The 19,142-nt window shown below is 36.4% G+C and overlaps 1 protein-coding gene across 1 annotated transcript in view; it reads left to right on the forward strand.

The window, feature by feature from the left end:
- ETNK1 (ethanolamine kinase 1) overlaps positions 1-19,142 on the forward strand; it is a 73,738-nt gene that overhangs the window by 14,925 nt on the left and 39,671 nt on the right. Inside the window, 1 exon segment of the mRNA XM_036865027.1 lies at positions 12,540-12,799. Coding sequence (XP_036720922.1) covers positions 12,540-12,799 — 260 coding nt within the window.

The raw sequence follows: 19,142 nt of genomic DNA on the forward strand, positions 1-19,142 counted from the left end.
TTCACTTGTTTATGCTTTCCTTTGCTGTGCAAAAGCTTTTAAGTTTCATTAGGTCCCATTTGTTTATTTTTGTTTTTATTTCCCTTACTCTAGGAGGTGGGTCAAAAAGGATCTTGCTGTGATTTATGTCATAGAGTGTTCTGCCTGTGTTTTCCTCTAAGAGTTTTATAGTGTCTGGCCTTACATTTAGGTCCTTAATTCACTTTGAGTTTATTGTCATGTATGGTGTTAGGGGGTGTTCTAATTTCATTCTTTTACATGTAGCTGTCCATTTTTCCCAGCACCACTTATTGAAGAGGCTGTCTTTTCTCCATTGTATATTCTTGCCTCCTTTATCAAAGATAAGGTGATCATATGTGCATGGGTTTATCTCTGGGCTTTCTATTGTGTTCCATTGATCTATATTTCTGTTTTTTGTGCCAGTACCATACTGTCTTGATTACTGTATCTTTGTAGTATAGTCTGAAGTCAGGGAGCCTGATTCCTCCAGCTCCGTTTTTCTTTCTCAAGGTTGCTTTGGCTATTCGGGGTCTTTTTAATTTATTTATTTTATTTATTTATTTTTGGCTGTGCTGGGTCTTCGTTTCTTTGCAAGGGCTTTCTCCAGTTGCGGCGAGCGGGGGCCACTCTTCATCGCGGTGCGCGGGCCTCTCACCGCCGCGGCCTCTCCCGTTGCAGAGCACAGGCTCCAGACGCGCAGGCTCAGTAGTTGTGGCTCATGGGCCCAGTCACTCCGTGGCATGTGGGATCCTCCCAGACCGGAGCTCAAACCTGTGTCCCCTGCATTGGCAGGCGGACTCCCAACCACTGCACCACCAGGGAAGCCCTATTCGGGGTCTTTTGTGTTTCCATACAAATTGTAAAATTTCTTGTTCTAGTTCTGTGAAAAATTACATTGGTAGTTTGATAGGGATTGCATTGAACCTGGAGATCGCTTTGGGTAGTATAGTCATTTTCACAATATTGATTCTTCCAGTCCAGGAGCATGCTATATCTCTCCATCTGTTTATGTTATCTTTGATTTCTTTCATCAGTGTTTTATAGTTTTCTGAGTACAGGTCTTTTGCCTCCTTAGGTAGGTTTATTCTTAGGTATTTTATTCTTTTTTATTGCGATGGTAAATGGGATTGTTTCCTTAATTTCTCTTTCTGATCTTTCATTGTTAGTGTATAGGAATGCAAGAGATCTCTGTGCAGTAATTTTGTATCCTGCAACCTTACCAAATTCATTGATTAGTACTAGTAGTTTTCTGGTGGCATCTTTAGGATTTTCTGTGTATAGTATCATGTCATCAGCAAACAGTGACAGTTTTACTTCTTCTTTTCCAATTTGTATTCCTTTTATTTCTTTTTCTTCTCTGATTGCTGTGGCTAAGACTTCCAATACTGTGTTGAATAATAGTGGCAAGAGCGGACATCCTTGTCTTGTTCCTGATCTTAGAGGAAATGCTTTCAGTTTTTCACCATTGAGAATGATGTTTGCTGTGGATTTGTCACATATGGCTTTTTTTATGTTGAGGTAGGTTCCCTCTATGCCCACTTTCTGGAGAGTTTTTATCATAAATGGGTGTTGAATTTTGTCAAAAGCTTTTTCTGCATCTAGTGTGATGATCATATGGCTTTTATTCTTTAATTTGTTAATATGGTGTATCACATTGATTATTTTGCATACATGGAGGAATCCTTATATCCCTGGGATAAATCCCACTTGATCATGGTGCATGATCCTTTAAATGTATTGTTGGATTCTGTTTGCTAGTATTTTGTTGAGGATTTTTACGTCTATGGTTCATCAGTGATTTTGGCCTGTAATTTTTTTGTGTGTGTGTGATATCTTTGTCTGGCTTTGATATCAGGGTGATGGTGGCCTCATAGAATGAGTTTGGGAGTGTTCCTCCCTCTGCAATTTTTTGCAAGAGCTTGAGAAGGATAGGGGTTAACTCTTCTCTAAATGTTTGATAAAATTCACCTGTGAAGCCATCTGGTCCTGCACTTTTGTTTGCTGGAAGATTTTAAATTACAGTTTCAATTTCATTACCTGTGATTGGTCTGTTTATATTTTCTAATTTCTCCTGGTTCAGTCTTGTAAGTTTGTACTTTTCCAAGAATTTGATCATTTCTTCTAGGTTGTCCATTTTATTGGCATTTAGTTGCTTGTAGTAGTCTCTTATGATCTTTTGTATTTCTGTGGTGTCAGTTGTAATCTCTCCTTTTTCATTTCTAATTTTATTGAGTTGAGTCCTCTCTCTGTTTTTCTTGATGAGTCTGGCTAAAGATTTATCAATTTTATTTATCTTCTCAAGGAACCAGCTTTTAGTTTTATTGATCTTGCTATTGTTTTCTTTGTTTCTATTTCATTTATTTCTGCTCTGATCTTTATGGTTTCTTTCCTTCTACTAACTTTGGGTTTTGTTTGTTCTTCTTTCTCTAGTTCCTTTAGGTGTAAGGTTAGATTGTTTATTTGAGATTTTTCTTGTTTTTTGTAGTGAGCTTGAATTGCTATGAACTTCCCTCTTAGAACTGCTTTTGCTATGTCCCATAGGTTTTGGATCGTTGTGTTTTCATTGTTATTTGTTTATGGGTATTTTTTGATTTCCTCTTTGATTTCTTCAGTGATCTTGGTTATTTAGCAGCGCACTGTTTAGCCTCCATGTATTTGTGGCTTTTACTGTTTATTTCCTGTAATTGACTTCTAATCTCATAGCGTTGTGGTCGGAAAAGATGCCTGATACGATTTCAGTTTTCTTACATTTTCCAAGGCTTGATTTGTGACCCAAAATGTGATGTCTTCTGGAGAATGTACTGTGTGCACTTGAGAAGAAATTGTACTTTTGCTTTCGGGTGGAATATCCTAAAAATATCAATTAAGTCTATCTAGTCTATTGTGTCATTTAAAGCTTGTGTTTCCTTATTTATTTTCTGTTTGGATGGATCTGTCTATTGATGTAAGTGAGGTGTTAAAGTCCCCCACTATTACTGTGTTACTGTCGATTTCTCCTTTTATGGCTGTTAGCATTTGCCTTATATATTGAGGTGCTCCTATGTTGGGTGCATAAATATTTATAATTGTTATGTTTTCTTCTTGGATTGATCCCTTGATCATTATGTAGTGTCCTTCTTTATCTCTTGTAACTGTCTTTATTTTAAAGTCTATTTTATCTGATATGAGTATTGCTACTCCAGGTTTCTTGTGATTTCCATTTGCATGGAATATCTTTTTCCATCCCCTCACTTTCAGTCTGTATGTGTCCCTAGGTCTGAAGGGGGTTTATTGTAGACGGCATATATACAGGTCTCATTTTTGTATCCGTTCAGCCAGTCTATGTCTTTTGGTTGGAGCATTTAATCCATTTACATTCAAGGTGCTTATCAATATGTATGTTCCTATTACCATTTTCTTAATTGATTTGGATTTGTTTTTGTGGGTCTTTTTCTCCTCTTGTGTTTCCTGCTTAGAGAAGTTCCTTTAGCATTTGTTGTAAAGCTGGTTTGGTGATGCTGAATTCTCATAGCTTTTACTTGTCTGTAAAGCTTTTGATTTCTCCATCAAATCTGAATGAGATCCTTGCTGGGTAATCTTGGTTGTAGGTTTTTCCCTTTCATCACTTTACATGTGTTCTGCCACTCCCTTCTGGCTTGCACAGTTTCTGCTGAAAGATCAGCTGTTAACCTTATGGGGATTCGCTTGTATGTTATTTGTTGCTTTTCCCTTGCTGCTTTTAATATTTTTTCTTTGTATTTAATTTTTGCTAGTTTGATTAATATTTTTCTCTTTGGATTTATCCTATATGGGACTCTCTGTGCTTCCTGGACTTGATTGACTATTTCCTTTCCCATGTTAGGGAAGTTTTCGACTATAATCTCTTCAAATATTTTCTCAGACCCTTTCTTTTTATCTTCTTATGGGAGCCCTGTAATTTGAATGTTGGTGCATTTAATGTTGTCCCAGAAGTCTCTGAGACTGTCCTCAATTCTTTTTGTTCTTTTTTCTTTATTCTGCTACCTGGCAGTTAGCTCCATCATTTTATGTTCCAGCTCACTTATGTATTCCTCTGCCTCAAGTAATTCTGCTATTGATTCCTTCTAGAGTATTTTTAATTTCATTTGTTATGTTGCTCATCACTGTTTCTTTGCTCTTCAGTTCTTCTAGATCCTTTTTAAATGTTTCTTTTATTTTCTCCATTCTATTTCCGAGATTTTGGATCATCTTTACTACCATTACTCTGAATTTTTTTCAGGTAGGTTGCCTATTTCATCTTCATTTATTTGGTCTTGTAGATTTTTGCCTTGCTCCTTCATCTGTCACATTTTTTTTTTTTTGCCGTTTCATTTTTTTTTTTTTTTGGTGTGTGGGACTGTATTCCTGTTTTACTTCTTGTTGGGCCTGAGGTGTCTGGCACTGGAGTTTGCAGGCAGTTGGATAGAGCCAGGTCTTGGTGCTGAGATGAGGACCTCCGGGAAGCCTCACTCTGATTAATATTCCCTGGGGTCTGAGGTTCTCTGTTAGTCCAGTGGTTTGGACTCGGCGCTCCCACCACAGGAGCTCAGGACCAACCTCTGGCCTGGGAACCAAGATCCTGCAAGCTGCGTTGTGTGGCCAAAAAAAAAAAGAAAAGAAAAGAAAAAAAAAGAAGCAGTACAATAACAAAGAATAAAAAACAAAATAAAGTTAGAAAGATAAAAAATATATTAGGAAAAATAAAAGTATAATTAAAACAACTGCATGAAGGTAAAACAAAACCGCAACACAAAAAAAGGCGGGGGGGATAAGCCAAAAGGAGCAGAACAATAGAAATATAAATGAATCAGCAACAGTGAATCAATGACAAGGTAAAACAGAACCCCAATCTAAAAGAGGAAAAAAAATAAAAAATAAAAAGCTTTGGCTATGGGGGGGCGGAGTTTAGGTGGGGGTGGGACTTAGGCAGGGGTGGGGTTTAGGGTGGAGCAGGACCTAGTGGCGGGTGGGGGTGGGTGTCTTAGGCTCAGGACCCACGCAGCTGCAGCCAGAAGAGGCCTTGGGGGCGGAGCCTAGGCTGGGTGACATTCAGGCATGGGGTGGGGCCTCTGCTTAGGACCTGCATGGAAGGGGAGAGGCAGCACGTCCAAAGGGGGGGCCTCTGGAGTGTGGAGTTATGGAGTTTGGAGGTAAGGCCCTGGGTCAGGGTGTGTGGGTGGGGTTTAGGCCCAGCGTGGTTGGAACGGGTCTCAGAGGGGGGTCTCCGAGTGTAGAGGTGGGGCCCTGGGTGGGGGTGTAGGGGCGGGGCTTGGGTTCTGCATGGCAGGAGGGAGGCTCCAAGGGCAGAGGATTAGGCCCAGGAGCCCAACAGGGTCCCTGGTGCCTATGTGGAATGTGGACAGGGAAAGCGCTGGCTGCATTCCTTTCCGTTCCTCCATGCCCCCCTCCCCTTGGGTCTCCCCGAGGGTTTCCCCTGTCCCTGCTGGACCCCTAACCATGGGAGGGTCCTGCTGGGTGTAGGAACTCCTCCCCTCCCCCAGCCACCCCTCAGGGGTGCGGGTCGCCTAAGTCCGGCCTTTACTTTTGCTCCCCTTCCCTCCTTCCCTCCCACTCCCTCAGGACCCACGTGGCTGGAGGGGGCCTAGGTGGGCAGAGGATCAGGCCTGGGATCTCAGCAGGCTCCTGGGGGCCAAAGTGGGCAGGGGAAACCTGGCCATGCTCCCTTTTGACCCTCTGTCCTCCCAGTGGACCCCCAATTTCCCCCTTCAGGCATGGGATCCCTTCGCCTCCCCCAGCCACCCCTCAGGGGCGCCAGTCCTGTCCCACCTCCATTTCTCCTCCCCCCTCATTCCCCCCCACAGCCCACGTCCACCCAGTTGCTGGGGGTTCCTCCTGTCCCCTTAGGTGTCCGTGGTCACCCACTGGTGCCTGGTAGCTGCCCTAGTTGTTCAGAGATGTGAATTCTGCATCCTCCTAGTCCACCATCTTGACTCCGCCCCTTGTTGTTTTGTCTTACTACAATGGCTAGGACATCATCACAATATTGCAATAAGAGGTGATAGTGGGCATCCCTGCCTTGTTCCCATTCTGAAGGAGAACCTTTTCAATAGTTTATTATTAGGTATGATGTTTGCTGTAGGTTTTCTTTGGATACTCTGTCAGATTAAGGAAGTTTCATTTTATTCTTGGCTTGCTAAGTATTTTCATCATGAATGAATGAATGTTGAATTTTATCAAGTACTTTTCTGCAACTCTTGATGGTTACATGATTTGCCTCCATTTTTCTGTTATTGAGCTCAATTACAATGACGTTTTAAAACAATTTGTTAAGAACCACTGCGTTCCTGGAGTAAACCCCATTTGGTTGTGATGTATTCTCCTTTTTATATATCGTTGTATCGGTTGCCAATATTTTGATTAGGATTTTTGCAACTATGAGAGATAGTGGTCTGTAATTTTCCTTCCTTGTAATGTCCTTGACAAGTTTTGGTATCAAGTTGGGATCTGTTTCTTTTTTGTCTGTTTTTGGAAGAGTTGTTTCTAGTAATATATGTCTATACTGTAATAAAGTTTACTTCTTTATTGATAATTAGTATCTTTTTTCCTTGATGATTTTGCTTGAAAGTTATCAACTTTATCTTCAAAGAACAGTTTTTTTTTTTTTGTTCGTTTGTGTTTTTTTGGCTGTGCCACTGTGGCTTGTGGGATCTTAGTTTCCCCACCAGGGATCAAACCCGCACCCCCGCATTGGAAGCGCAGAGTCTTAACCACTGGACTGCCAGGGAAACCCTGAAGAACAGTTTTTGACTGTTGAGTTTTTCTGTTTTATTGATAACTTTGCCCTTTTGTTTTCTTCCTAATTCTTTTTTTTAATCGAAGGTTAATTGGCTGTTATTTTTCTAGCTTCTTGAGCTAGAAGCTTAGATCACTAATTTTCTGCCTTTTTTATTTTTAATATTTGTATTTACATGTCCCTGTAAGCACCCACAAGTTTTAATATGACTTTATTATCGTTCAGTTTAGAATGCTTTTTAATGCTTTCTAGTTATTGTAGTTTTTTCTTCATCCAGTGGATTATTTAGATGTGCATTGCTTCACTTCAAATAAGTGGGAGAATATTAAGTTATTTTTTCTTTGTTGTGGTAAAAAAAACAACCTAAAATTTACTATCTTAACCATTTTATTTGAGGTGTGTATACGTGTATGTGTGGTGTGTTATTGATGTCTAGTTCATATTCAATGTAGCTTGAGAAGATACTCTGAATGATTTTAATCCTTTGATATTTATTGAGGCTTGCTTTATAATCAAGCCTATAGTCAATTTTGGTAATGTTTTATATATACTTGAAAAAGATGCACATTCTCTTGTTGGGTACAGTGTTCTGTGTATGTCAGTTAAGTTGGATTTTTAATTCTATTGCTTAGCTCTCTTGTATATGTAATGATTTTTCCCTGTTTTTAAAAAATCAGCTCTTAGAGATATGCTCAAGTTTCAGACAATTATCGTGGAATTTGTTTAGTATGTCAGTTTTTGCTATATGTATTTTGAAGTTATGTTATTGCATGCACTCAATTTAGAATTCTTGTATGTTCTTGGTGGCTCAATACTTTCATAATTATAAAACATCCCTTTTTATCTCTTGGAATGTATCATTAGGATCTATTTTGTCTGATATGGTGTAGCTACATCAGCTTTCTTTTACGTGTCTCTTGTAAAAAGTAGTATATAGTTTTCTTTTTCATACTTAGTTTTTTAATTGGATTATTTAGTTCTTTCACATTTAATGTAACTACTTATATGGTTGAGTTTTTCACTGTACTATCATACTTTTTTTTCCTCTTTGACTCATCTTTTATATTCCTGTTTTTCACCTTTATATTTTCTTCTTTCCGTGTGTTCCAAATCTCAGAGGAACTCACAGTAAATATGGAGTGGCAAATATAATACATTACAGTACTTTTTTTTTTTTTTTTTGGCCATGCTGTGTGACACGTGGGATCTTAGTTTCCCGACCAGGGATCGAACCCATGCCCCCTGCATTAGGACTGTGGAGTCTTAACCACTGGACCGCCAGGGAGGTCCCTACAATGCATTTTAGTAATGCTATATATAGGGCACTCGCAAGCACTGAGAAGTATTTATGTCTTATCTGAGTTTAGGAATTGTCTCCTGGAGGATATAACTCCTGTGTCGGAATTTTGAAGGAAGTTAGAAGTTAGTGAGGTCAAGAAAAAGAAGGGTGAATTTGTCAGGTAGATCACTAGATAACTTGGGAGGTATTGTGGAACTTGTATGCCCTAAGGAACTTAAACTTTATCCTCTAAACAGTGTGGAGTCAGTTGAAGATTGCCAGTCATCATGTTCATGTTTGTATTTTAGATGGATTATTTTGGTGGCAGTTGGTGAGTGAATTTTTTTGGAAGGTGGGAAGGTGGTTAAACTGGCATAAGAGAGACCAATGAGGTTATTAAAATACTGCAAATAGGAGACTGACAAGGGGATGGAGAAACAGGAGTGGATTTAAGAATTACCTAGGAAGAAAACATTTTGTGTGGGGGATGGAGAGGGAGGGGTCAAGGTGACTCTGAAATATGCCTGAGTGAATGGAAGATTAAAATGAATTGGTACCATTAAATGATTTATCTCTGGTTTTAAGCAGTTTTATTATGAGGTGCCTTGGTGTAGTTTTCTTCATGTTTCTTTGGCTTGGGCTTGTTTAGCTTCTTGGATCTTGAGTTGATAGGTTTTCATCAAATTTGGAAAACTTTTGACTGTCATTTCTTTAAAAATGTTTCTGTTCTCTTTTTTTCCTTTCTTTGAGGACTCAAATTTTAAATGTAATCTCTCAGCTAATGGATGCTCTTCTCTCTCTCTCTTTGATAATTCTTTTTTTCCTCTGTATTTTGTTTTGCATAGTTTCTATTCCTATGTCTTCAAGTTTGCGAAATTGTTTTTTCCACTACCTAACCTAGTGTTAAATCCCATCTAAGTGTGTTTTCCCTTCAGACATCTTGAGAAGTTTGATTTGGGTCTCTTTTATGTCTTCAATGACTCTGCTTAATTTTTTGTTGTAAGAATACAACACACTTTTTTTTTGGAATACAGTTTTAACATCTGCTAATTCTAACATCTGTGTCAGTTCTGGTTGGTTTCAATTAATTGACCCCCCTCTCACCCCCCATAGTGGGTTGTATTTTTCTGCCCTTTTTGCATGCCTGATAATCTTTTTCTTTTTGGCCGCCTCACCCAGCTTGTGAGATCTTAGTTCCCCAACCAGGGATTGAAACTGCACCGTTGGCAGTGAGAGCGCAGAGTCCTAACCGCTGGACCGCCAGGGATTTCCCCATGCTGAATAATCTTTAATTGGATATTAGACATTGTGAATTTTACCTTGTTAGGCAGTCGATAGTTTTTGTAGTTCTTTGGTAATAGTTTGAATCTTTGGGTCTTGCTTTCAAGATTTGCTAGGTGGTACCAGTGCAGCAGCATAGAGTCTAGGGCTAATCTGTAACATAGCTGTTGTCTTAATTATTAACTTTTATGATCTCATCATGAATTATTTTGCAGTCTTGTGTTCAAATTTAAATACCTAGTTATCTACATATTTGATAAGAGCTTAGTTTGTGTCAGGAACTGTTTTAAGTGCTTTTGTGTATATTAAGTAATTAATTTTCATAAAAACCTATAAAGCAGATTCTAATGTGCTGATATTAAACATGAGATGAATGAAGCACATACAGGTAAGTGACTTGCCTAAAGTCACTCAGCTAGAATTTACAGTCAAGCAGTCTTGCTCTGTAGCTCATCCTCTGAACTGGTACTATCTTAAATACTTGACAAACAGTGCAGGATAAACCCTGTGAAAAGGAGCTCCATGAGATTTGTAGTAGTTTTGTCCCCCCTCCGTTGAGGTGGAATTTTATATTTCTAGTATATATCTAGTATAGTACACATACCTAGCATATACCTAGTATATTTTTAAATGTGTGTTTCAGAAGGCTGAAGCACCTTGAATTAATTGTTGGTTTATATATGAGGTGGGAACCATCCAAGAGCAAAAAGCATTATCCATACATCTTTAAAGTCAGAAATCTCCAAGAGATCATTAGGATAAGCCAAAGAAATTGGGTTTATTACTCCTTCCTTAAGGAAGACTTATTCCATGGGGAATGGTTGGTCTCTGAGTATGTGGGTGTTAGAAAGGACTTCGTATAAGATTTGAATTTGGGAGAGGGTTCAAGGAGGCAAGGCTTTCCTCTGGATTTGGGTGTTGTCAGGAAGGAAGTGGGGCAAGTCTATGACTGTGTGGGTATCTTACCTAGAGGACTGGAGGAACGAAGCAGGACCAAAGCTGTTCCTGGAAAAGGAACGGCAGTCCCTCACATTAGCCAGAATAGGGGAGTGTTTGGTCATTTTTGTGGTTTGGAAAAAATGCATAGTTTTGTCTTCGTTCAGACATGATTACAGAGTGACTTTGTTTTTGTCTTGATGCATTATGGTCACAGAGTGGCCTCATCTGATATTGCTGTTCTATGAAATTGCTTATGTTCGACAGAATCTCCAGGCCTTGCTGTACGTGCCAGGTCAGTTACTAGCCCCTTTCGTTTTTCTCACTATTTTAATTTTTTCACATGTAAACTAGATTGATTACAGGAAAAGAAAAAAAAAGTGAGAAAACATATATAAGCCAAACGAGAAAAGTTTAAACTACTTAGAAATAAGAAAACAGGAGACAAGTTTTAAACTACCTAATATTTTATTGGATATCTTTGCAGATATTTTTATCCTTATTTATACATAAACTACTTTTGTAAATGAAGTTATTCATATATTTATTTTTTTGCTCCAGGGGTTTATTGTGACTATCATTTCATTGCAAATATGTGGCTGTTTTGTGCAACAGTATGTTAGGGTTAGTGTCATTGGAGTTGTGACTCTATGTTATACTTATAAACGTCTATATAGTATTCAATAATCTTATCCAGTAATGTTATCCATTTCTAGCCTTTTTAAGTGCATATGTCTTTATATGTATGTTTCTGCATGTACACATAAATGTTCAAAATAGCATGCACAATTAAGGAAATTTATTATTATAGGCAAGAGTGAAAGAATGAATTTGTTATAAGCTAGATCAAGAAGACAAGCTAGTGTTTAAGTATTAAGTCCTTACTGTTTGTTAGGAGGATGTAGAAAACAAATTTCACTCCTGGCTTTTGAGGAGTGTAGAATGTCTTTCATTACAAGCATTTCAGAATGTTTCTCAAACTTTATTACAATAATAATTGAAATACTTCATCTCTACATGACATCTGGAGGAGTTACAAAATAGTATGTGTGAGTTGTTATGGCATTTTAATAGGAAACAACATGCTTTCAACATAGATTTTAATAAAATGATGATTGGAGTTTAGTTTAAGGGCATATGCTTCTTGTCAGTGTCTCCCTACATACCATCTTTTTGAAATCTAGGTGGAAAGCAAAGTTTGTATGTCTCTGCATATCCAAAAAACATAGATATTCAAAATAAATCTTTTCACATTAGCTCATAAAATTTATCTGCATTAGTGAATAAGGATACATAAATACTTTCTTTCAAATTTCAGCTTAAGATCTAAAGCCTTTTCAGATGTCATTTATCATTACAACAATCTTATCAAAACAGAAACATTTACCTTCTTTCTCAGGCATTAGTTAAATGTGTATACATTTAAAACTTATTCTTTGTCCATTATTCCTGTTCTTTCCCAGTTGTCTTTGGAAAAATGTCCTTAACGCTTACTTTCACTTTTAACTTTTTTCCCTTTATTCCACTGAGAGCCTCCAAAAGCTCTGAGTTATAATTGGGTAAGTAGAAAGTTAGTTTTAGTGTCAAATTAGTGTAGAGGAAAATGAAAGCTGCAATTTTGAATAGACTTAGAGAACTAATATTGTTTATCATCTGTTTACTTTTTAATATACCATTGTACTCAAATCTTAAAAAGGACTTTAAGCACTTAAAACTCTTGAAGAGTCCCCAAACTCCCTTTTAGAAAATACCTGAGAAATCTATCTTCCTCTAATGAAGGTTGTGCTTCTTTTTTTTTTTTTAGCTGTAGCATTCAAGTTTAAATTATTATAACCCGAATACTTAAACCAATTTTTAATGCATATTATGTTAAGTAATCTTTGGAAATAACACTTAAAGTTGAGTTTTTTATAAATTGGAAATTTACCATAATATAAATTATGGTATATTATATTTGTATATTTAAACTTATGAACATTATTAAAAACTTTTATATCATATACTATGCTAGCAAGAGAGCCACTTTCCCTGTCTTCAGAGACTTTCCAATCTATTAGATATAGGAGAGAGAGAATGTGTGTATTGTATAACACAACATAGTAAACAGTGGTATTCCGTTTTGTTTAAATCTAGAATTAAAATTATAGACATGTTAGGCAAAATTGTATTCAAAAGTTATATTAAGTAGATATTTTCTTTCAATTAGTATTTAATGATTTTCAAGTTATCTCCTATTCCTTCCTTAAAAGTAAATAATTGTTTTTCCCCCATTTTTTCTTTTTTTTTGGGCAGCTTTTCACAGATGGAATCACAAACAAACTTATTGGCTGTTATGTGGGTAATACAATGGAGGACGTAGTCCTGGTGCGAATTTATGGCAATAAGACTGAGTTGTTAGTCGATCGAGATGAGGAAGTGAAGAGTTTCCGAGTGTTGCAGGCTCACGGCTGTGCACCACAACTCTACTGTACCTTCAATAATGGACTGTGCTATGAATTTATACAGGGAGAAGCATTGGATCCAAAGCATGTCTGCAACCCTGCCATTTTCAGGTACATTTCTTTTCCTAAATAATTTGTCCTTTTGAAAAATAAGAGTATTAAGTGCACAAGGAAATGTTTTTTAAAACTGCCTTTTCTTTCTTTAGGCAACTATTTGGTTAATTTAGAAACTTTCTTTTGTTCGGGTTTTGTTTTATTTTTGCTAAAGAAAAAACATTCCTTTTTTCTGAATTCTCATAGTTAACTCTTTGCAAAAGAAAGGACTGTGAGAGGTTTTGGATTAGCCTGTCGCAGAAGGTCAAGGCTTCTCAATTTTTTTAAGTAGTGCTTGAATCAAAGCATTACACATTTCTTATTACTAAGCTTCGTTACCCAGCTGCTCATAGTTTCAGAGTTCTTGCTTACTATGAGTCTTAATTCTGTTAGCACGTCTTTGTTACTCTTTAAACTTAAAAATTATTTAATTCAAAGTATTATGTTTTCTGTAAGAATAATGTCTTGCATATGCTCGATCATTTTTCTAAAATTGCTAAAATTTTCTTTTGGGCTTGATTTGAAAACAGCAAGTTCATTGATAGTTTAAATCAAAAGTTCTCAAACATTTCGGTCTCAAGACCCTTTTACAACTCTTAAAAGGTTATTGAGGACCCAAAGAACTTTTGTTTATGTGAATTATATTTATCAGTGTTTACTATGTTAGAAATTAGAACAAAGTTTTTAGAATGAAAGATTATCAAGCGCACGTTCTTTTAGCTGTCGGTCAACATGATGACATCATCACACCACTTCATGTAGCTTCTCAAAACTGTACTGTGCACTTGTTAGAAAATGAGAGTGAAAAAGGTAAATAATACTTTATGAAAATAGTTCATAAATAGTTTTAACCTCACAAACTTCCTGAAAGGGTCTTGAGCCATAGATCAAAGTCCACAGTATTCTCTTGCTTTGGCTTCTTCAGACGTAGCTACTTGCCTGTATTATGATTATAATAGAGAGTATCTACTTTGAATATAAAAGGCATTGGAATATATTTATGTTTAATGTAGTCTAGGGGAGGAAAAATGGTTCAGTCAGCTGCTCTACTAGTAATTTACAGTCTGTGACAGACAATAACCTTGGGGAAAAAATAAGCTAAATAGTATACACAGAGGAACAGAAAAGATTTTCAAAAAAAGTACAAATAATTTACTGTGGTATAGTTGGGAAATAAGGCAGTGTTTAACTGAGGTAACATTTGAATTGGACTTTAAAGGATGAGGCAGAGCATGGAGGAGTCTGAGGGAGACGATAGGTAAAGACGAATAGCATCAGGCTAATGCTTAACTAGTAATTCAACTTATGGAAGTTTATCATGATCTTTTTTTTTGGCTGTGTTGGGTCTTCGTTTCTGTGCGAGGGCTTTCTCTAGTTGTGGCAGGCGGGGGCCACTCTTCATCGCGGTGCGCAGGCCTCTCACTGTTGCGGCCTCTCCTGTTGCAGAGCACAGGCTCCAGACGCGCAGGCTCAGTAGTTGTGGCTCACGGGCCCAGTTGCTCTGCGGCATGTGGGATCTTCCCAGACCAGGGCTCGAACCCGTGTCCCCTGCATTGGCAGTCAGACTCTCAACCACTGCGTCACCAGGGAAGCCCAATGATCTTTTTTATTTGAACTTTTGTGTAGCAATCAAGTATTGCAGAGACCTTTAAATATTTTTTTTTAATTCAAATTAAGGTGTTTAGGAATTTTCTCATCAAGTATTTCTCTAAAACTTGCCTCTTGCTGGGAATACTGGCTGAAGTATAATTAAAGCCACTCAGCAACAGACATAATGGGAGAAATGCAATTTAAAATGAATTATTGCTCACTTATCAAGAAGCATAACTAAAAAACACCAACTTCCAGTGCTGAGGGTATTGTAGTGGAACTGGTACACTGTGAGTTGCAAGTAAAATTGGTAATGTTCTCTTTCGGAAATCAATGGGGCATTATATAGTAAGTCATAAAAGAAAGGCATATGCTTGATTGCGTCATAACAACTCATATTTAGATATAACTAAGGTACATCAGCACAAATAAGTGTTATGTTACTATTGAATATTGTCTAAAACATGCAAGATGTCTGATGCAGGACTAAGGAAAAAAATCAGCTTACTAGTTGAACTGTGGCTACAGTCAGGAAATAATTTGCTTATGTGAAAACTCAAAGGGAGTTTGTAAAAAAGAAATAAATTCTGTTGGGATGGTAGGATTAGGGATTTTGTTTTCCAGTTTCAAAAAAATGCCTGTTATTATAATTTTTTAAAAGCTTCCAAGAGAGGAGCAATTAGTGAGTATTAGTGGGTGTTTGAGGAGATTCTCTGCAGCCTTGAGATTTTCAAACATTTGGCTTTATTGAGTATGGAATTTAAAGTGCATTTGCCTTGATGTTAGTGCAGTAAAACCTTATCTTATTAAGACTAGGAAGAAGAAGGACCACTCTATGATAGGGAAAATCAGAAATCTTAATTTTTTATTACCTAGTTTTTTCTCTGTTGTATATAAAATTTACTAATAGAAAACAATTGAATTGCTCTAATCAAGTCTTTTTAAGAACTGTATTCTTTCTTATGACCATTTATTTTATTATTTTATTTTTTTTATTTTTATTTTTAAAAATTTTTATTTATTTATTTATTTATTTATGGCTGTGTTGGGTCTTTGTTTCTGTGCGAGGGCTTTCTCTAGTTGTGGCAAGCGGGGGCCACTCTTCATCGCGGTGCGCGGGCCTCTCACTATCGCGGCTTCTCCCGTTGCGGAGCACAGGCTCCAGACGTGCAGGCTCAGTAGTTGTGGCTCACGGGCCCAGTTGCTCCGCGGCATGTGGGATCTTCCCAGACCAGGGCTTGAACTCGTGTCCCCTGCATTGACAGGCAGACTCTCAACCACTGCGCCACCAGGGAAGCCCTCTTATGACCATTTAAATAATTTAGTTAACATTTTTTATTTTTAATTGTGATAAAATACACATAACAAAATTTACCATCTTAATCATTTTTTAAGTATACAGTTCCATAGTGTTAAGTACATTCACATTGTTGTGCAACCAATCTCCACAGTTCTTTTCGTCTTGCAAAACTAAAATTTTGTATCCATTAAACAACTTCCCATTCTCCCCTACCCCCAGCCTTGGCAACCATTTTACTTTCTGTCTGCATGAATTTGACTGCTCTAGGTACCTTATGTAAGTGGAATTGTACTTTTTTGTCTTTTTGTGACTGGCTTATTTCACTTAGCATAATGTCTTCAGGGTTCATCCACGTTGTAGCGTGTGTCAGAATTTCCTTCCTTTTTAAGGCTGAGTAATATTCCATTGTATATGTAGGCCATATTTTGTTTACTCATTAATCCATGGATGGACATTTGGGTTACTTCTGTTGATGCTTTTTCACTATTGTGAATAATGCTATTATGAACATGGGTGTGCAAATATCTTTTTGAGACCCTGTTTTCAGTTCTTTTGGGTATATAATCAGAAGTGGAATTGCTGGATCATATGGTCATTCTATTTTTAATATTTTTAGGAACTGCCTTACTGTTTCCCATAGTGGCTGCACCAATTTACATTCTCACCAACAATGCACAAGGGTTCCAGTTTCTCCAAGTCCTTGCCAACACTTATTATTTTGTTTTTTTGATAGTAGCCATCCTTATTGCAAGGAGGTGGTATCTCATTGTGGGTTTGATTTCTATTTCCCTAATGATTAGTCACGTTTAGCATCTTTTCTTATGCTTCTTGACCATTTGTGTATCTTCTTGGGGGAAATGTCAATTCAAGTCCTCTTCCAATTTTCTAATGGGATTTTTTTGTTGTTGTCTAGATGTAAGAGTACTTTATGTATTCTGGATATTAACTCCTTATCACATATATGACTTACAAATACTTAATTCCATGGGTTGCCTTTTCACTCTGTTGATTTTGTCTGTTGATGCACAGTTCTAAATTTTGATGTATGTAGTCCAGTTTATGTTTTTTCTTTTATTGTCTGTGCTATTGGTGTCATATCCAAGAAATTGTTACCAAGTTCTGTGTCATGAAGCTTTTCTCCTATGTTTTCTTCTAAGGGTTTTATAGTTTTAGCTCTTACATTTAGATTTTTGATCCACTTTGAGTTAATTTTTATGTATGATTTAAGGAAAGGATTAAGGAACATCTTTCTTTTACATGTGGATATCCTGTTTTTCCAGCACCAGCTGTTGAAAAGACTGTCCTTTGCCATTGAATGGTTTTGGCATCCTTATTGAAAATCATTTGATCATAAATTGGAGGGTTTATTTTGGAGCTGTCTATTCCATTGGTCTGTATGTCTGAGGCTATGCCAGTGCCACTCTGTTTTGATAACTGTAGCTTTGTAATAAGTTTTGAAATCAGGAAGTGTGAGACCTCCAACTTTATTCTTTTTTCTCCAGCTTGTTTTAGCTATCTGGGTTTCCTTAAAATTACATTTGAATTTTAGGGTGGAGTTTTTTCTGTTTATGCAAAAAATGCTATTGGGATTTTGATAGGGATTGTATTGAATTTAAAGATCACTTTGGGTAGTATTGACACCTTAGCAATGTTAAGTCTTCCAGTCCACAAACATGGGATGTCTTTCCATTTATTTCTGTATTAAATTTTTTTCAGCAACATTTTGTAGTTTTAAGTATAGAAATCTTTTACCTCATTGGTTAAGTTTATTTCTAAGTATTTTATTCTTTTTGTTGCTATTGTAAGTGGAATTGTTTTCTTAATTTCCTTTTTGGATTGTTCATTGATGATGTAGAACTGCAATGTATTTTATGTGTTGGTTTTGTGTTCTGCAACTTTGGTGAATTCATTTACTAGTAAAAACCATAAATTTTCCTAACAAAGCCATCCTTCACAAATTGCGTATTTTGTTCAACACCAGTTTATCAAAAAGTTTAGATGAGTATGGAACTTGTAAGTAGGACTTATTTAATTTTTAAAATCTCTTAGCAAAGCCTAGTTTTTAAGTATGTAGCTGCTATGCTTGCAATTGAACTATACTTGTTATTTCCACGAGGATATTTGTATAATAGATTTTCTTCCTTTCCTTGTTAATTTTGCTACAGAAAAGATACACTGGTAGTTCTGAGACCTGTAAAAATTGACTTGAATCCTAGATTTTGCAAAAAAGGCTTATACAAGATGTGTCTTGTTAAAGAACAGGCAGTATTTCAAATGGATGGTCATTTTGTTTTTCTATAGCTAGGCATTAATTTTGGCACAGTTCTTATTATATGAGATTTTTAAAAATCCAGGATAAATTTTAATCCACCAGAGAAAAACTCTAATAGTGGTAGAATCCTATGGTAAGTTTCTAAATGTATCCTGAGTCTGTTGCCAAGATGATGATTCTTATTCATCAAATATCTGTTAAGTACCTCCTCTTAGTGCGGAATGCTAGGATAGAATAAGGCATGGTCTTTGCCCCTTGTATGATAACTTAGTGATAGTCTTTATCAGTAGTATTGATAAAGCAATCTCAACTATACTATTATTACTTGCTGCTATTTTTTTAAATTATATAAGAAAATGCTACAAAATATTTTAAACACTATTCTGAATATATTTTTACCTATTATGTAAGCATGATGTTATCATTGAACATTAACTTTGTCCCTTATATAATCGAATTCTATTTTAACAGTGCGCCTGTAGATAAGGTAAATATATCTATAATTTACTTTAGAAGATATTAATCATTAGCTCTTAAGTTTTGTTATAGTTTTTTTACAAATACTAATTTTGCTATTGTATGGTGGTTGTTAATATTTTAGTTTGTTTTCCATTTGAGTAGGTATATATCATGTTATGCAGAAATGTTTTTAAAATTGCATATAAAATAATTTTTATAATTTCACTTGTAATTTCAGAAATTTGTTGAAAGGAGAAAATATTTGATAATTTTGATAAAAATCAAAATCAAATTTGGAAAATTTGCCTTTCACTCCATAGTTCATGTATATTTAACATTTCTATTATACCTAGTAGGAAATTGGTATGAAATGGGAAGTTAGTCTACAGGATCTTTGTATATGAATATGAATGTGAAATTCCTGTTGTCATTGTTGAACTTAAATCTCTAAATTGAGTAAATGTTTATGTAAATTTTTTTCTGGTATTCAGGGGCATATCATGTTAGATTTGAAGGAGAGCTTTAAGATTACGCCAGTAATTTGATTTTCCTTGTAAGAAATCTGAGACTCAGAGAAATGAAATGATTTGCTTCAGTTTAGACTTAAAATACAAGGGCAAAGTCAGAAGAAAACCCAACTAATTCTGGGCAGTGTTACTGCAGTATATTACAGTGGAAAGGCCTTGGCCTTTGCATCACATCATCGGTTCAAATCCTGGCTCAGCTCCAGTTAGCCACCT

This window comes from Balaenoptera musculus, chromosome 10 (assembly GCF_009873245.2).
Source record: "Balaenoptera musculus isolate JJ_BM4_2016_0621 chromosome 10, mBalMus1.pri.v3, whole genome shotgun sequence".
Classification (NCBI taxonomy): Eukaryota; Metazoa; Chordata; class Mammalia; order Artiodactyla; family Balaenopteridae; genus Balaenoptera; species Balaenoptera musculus.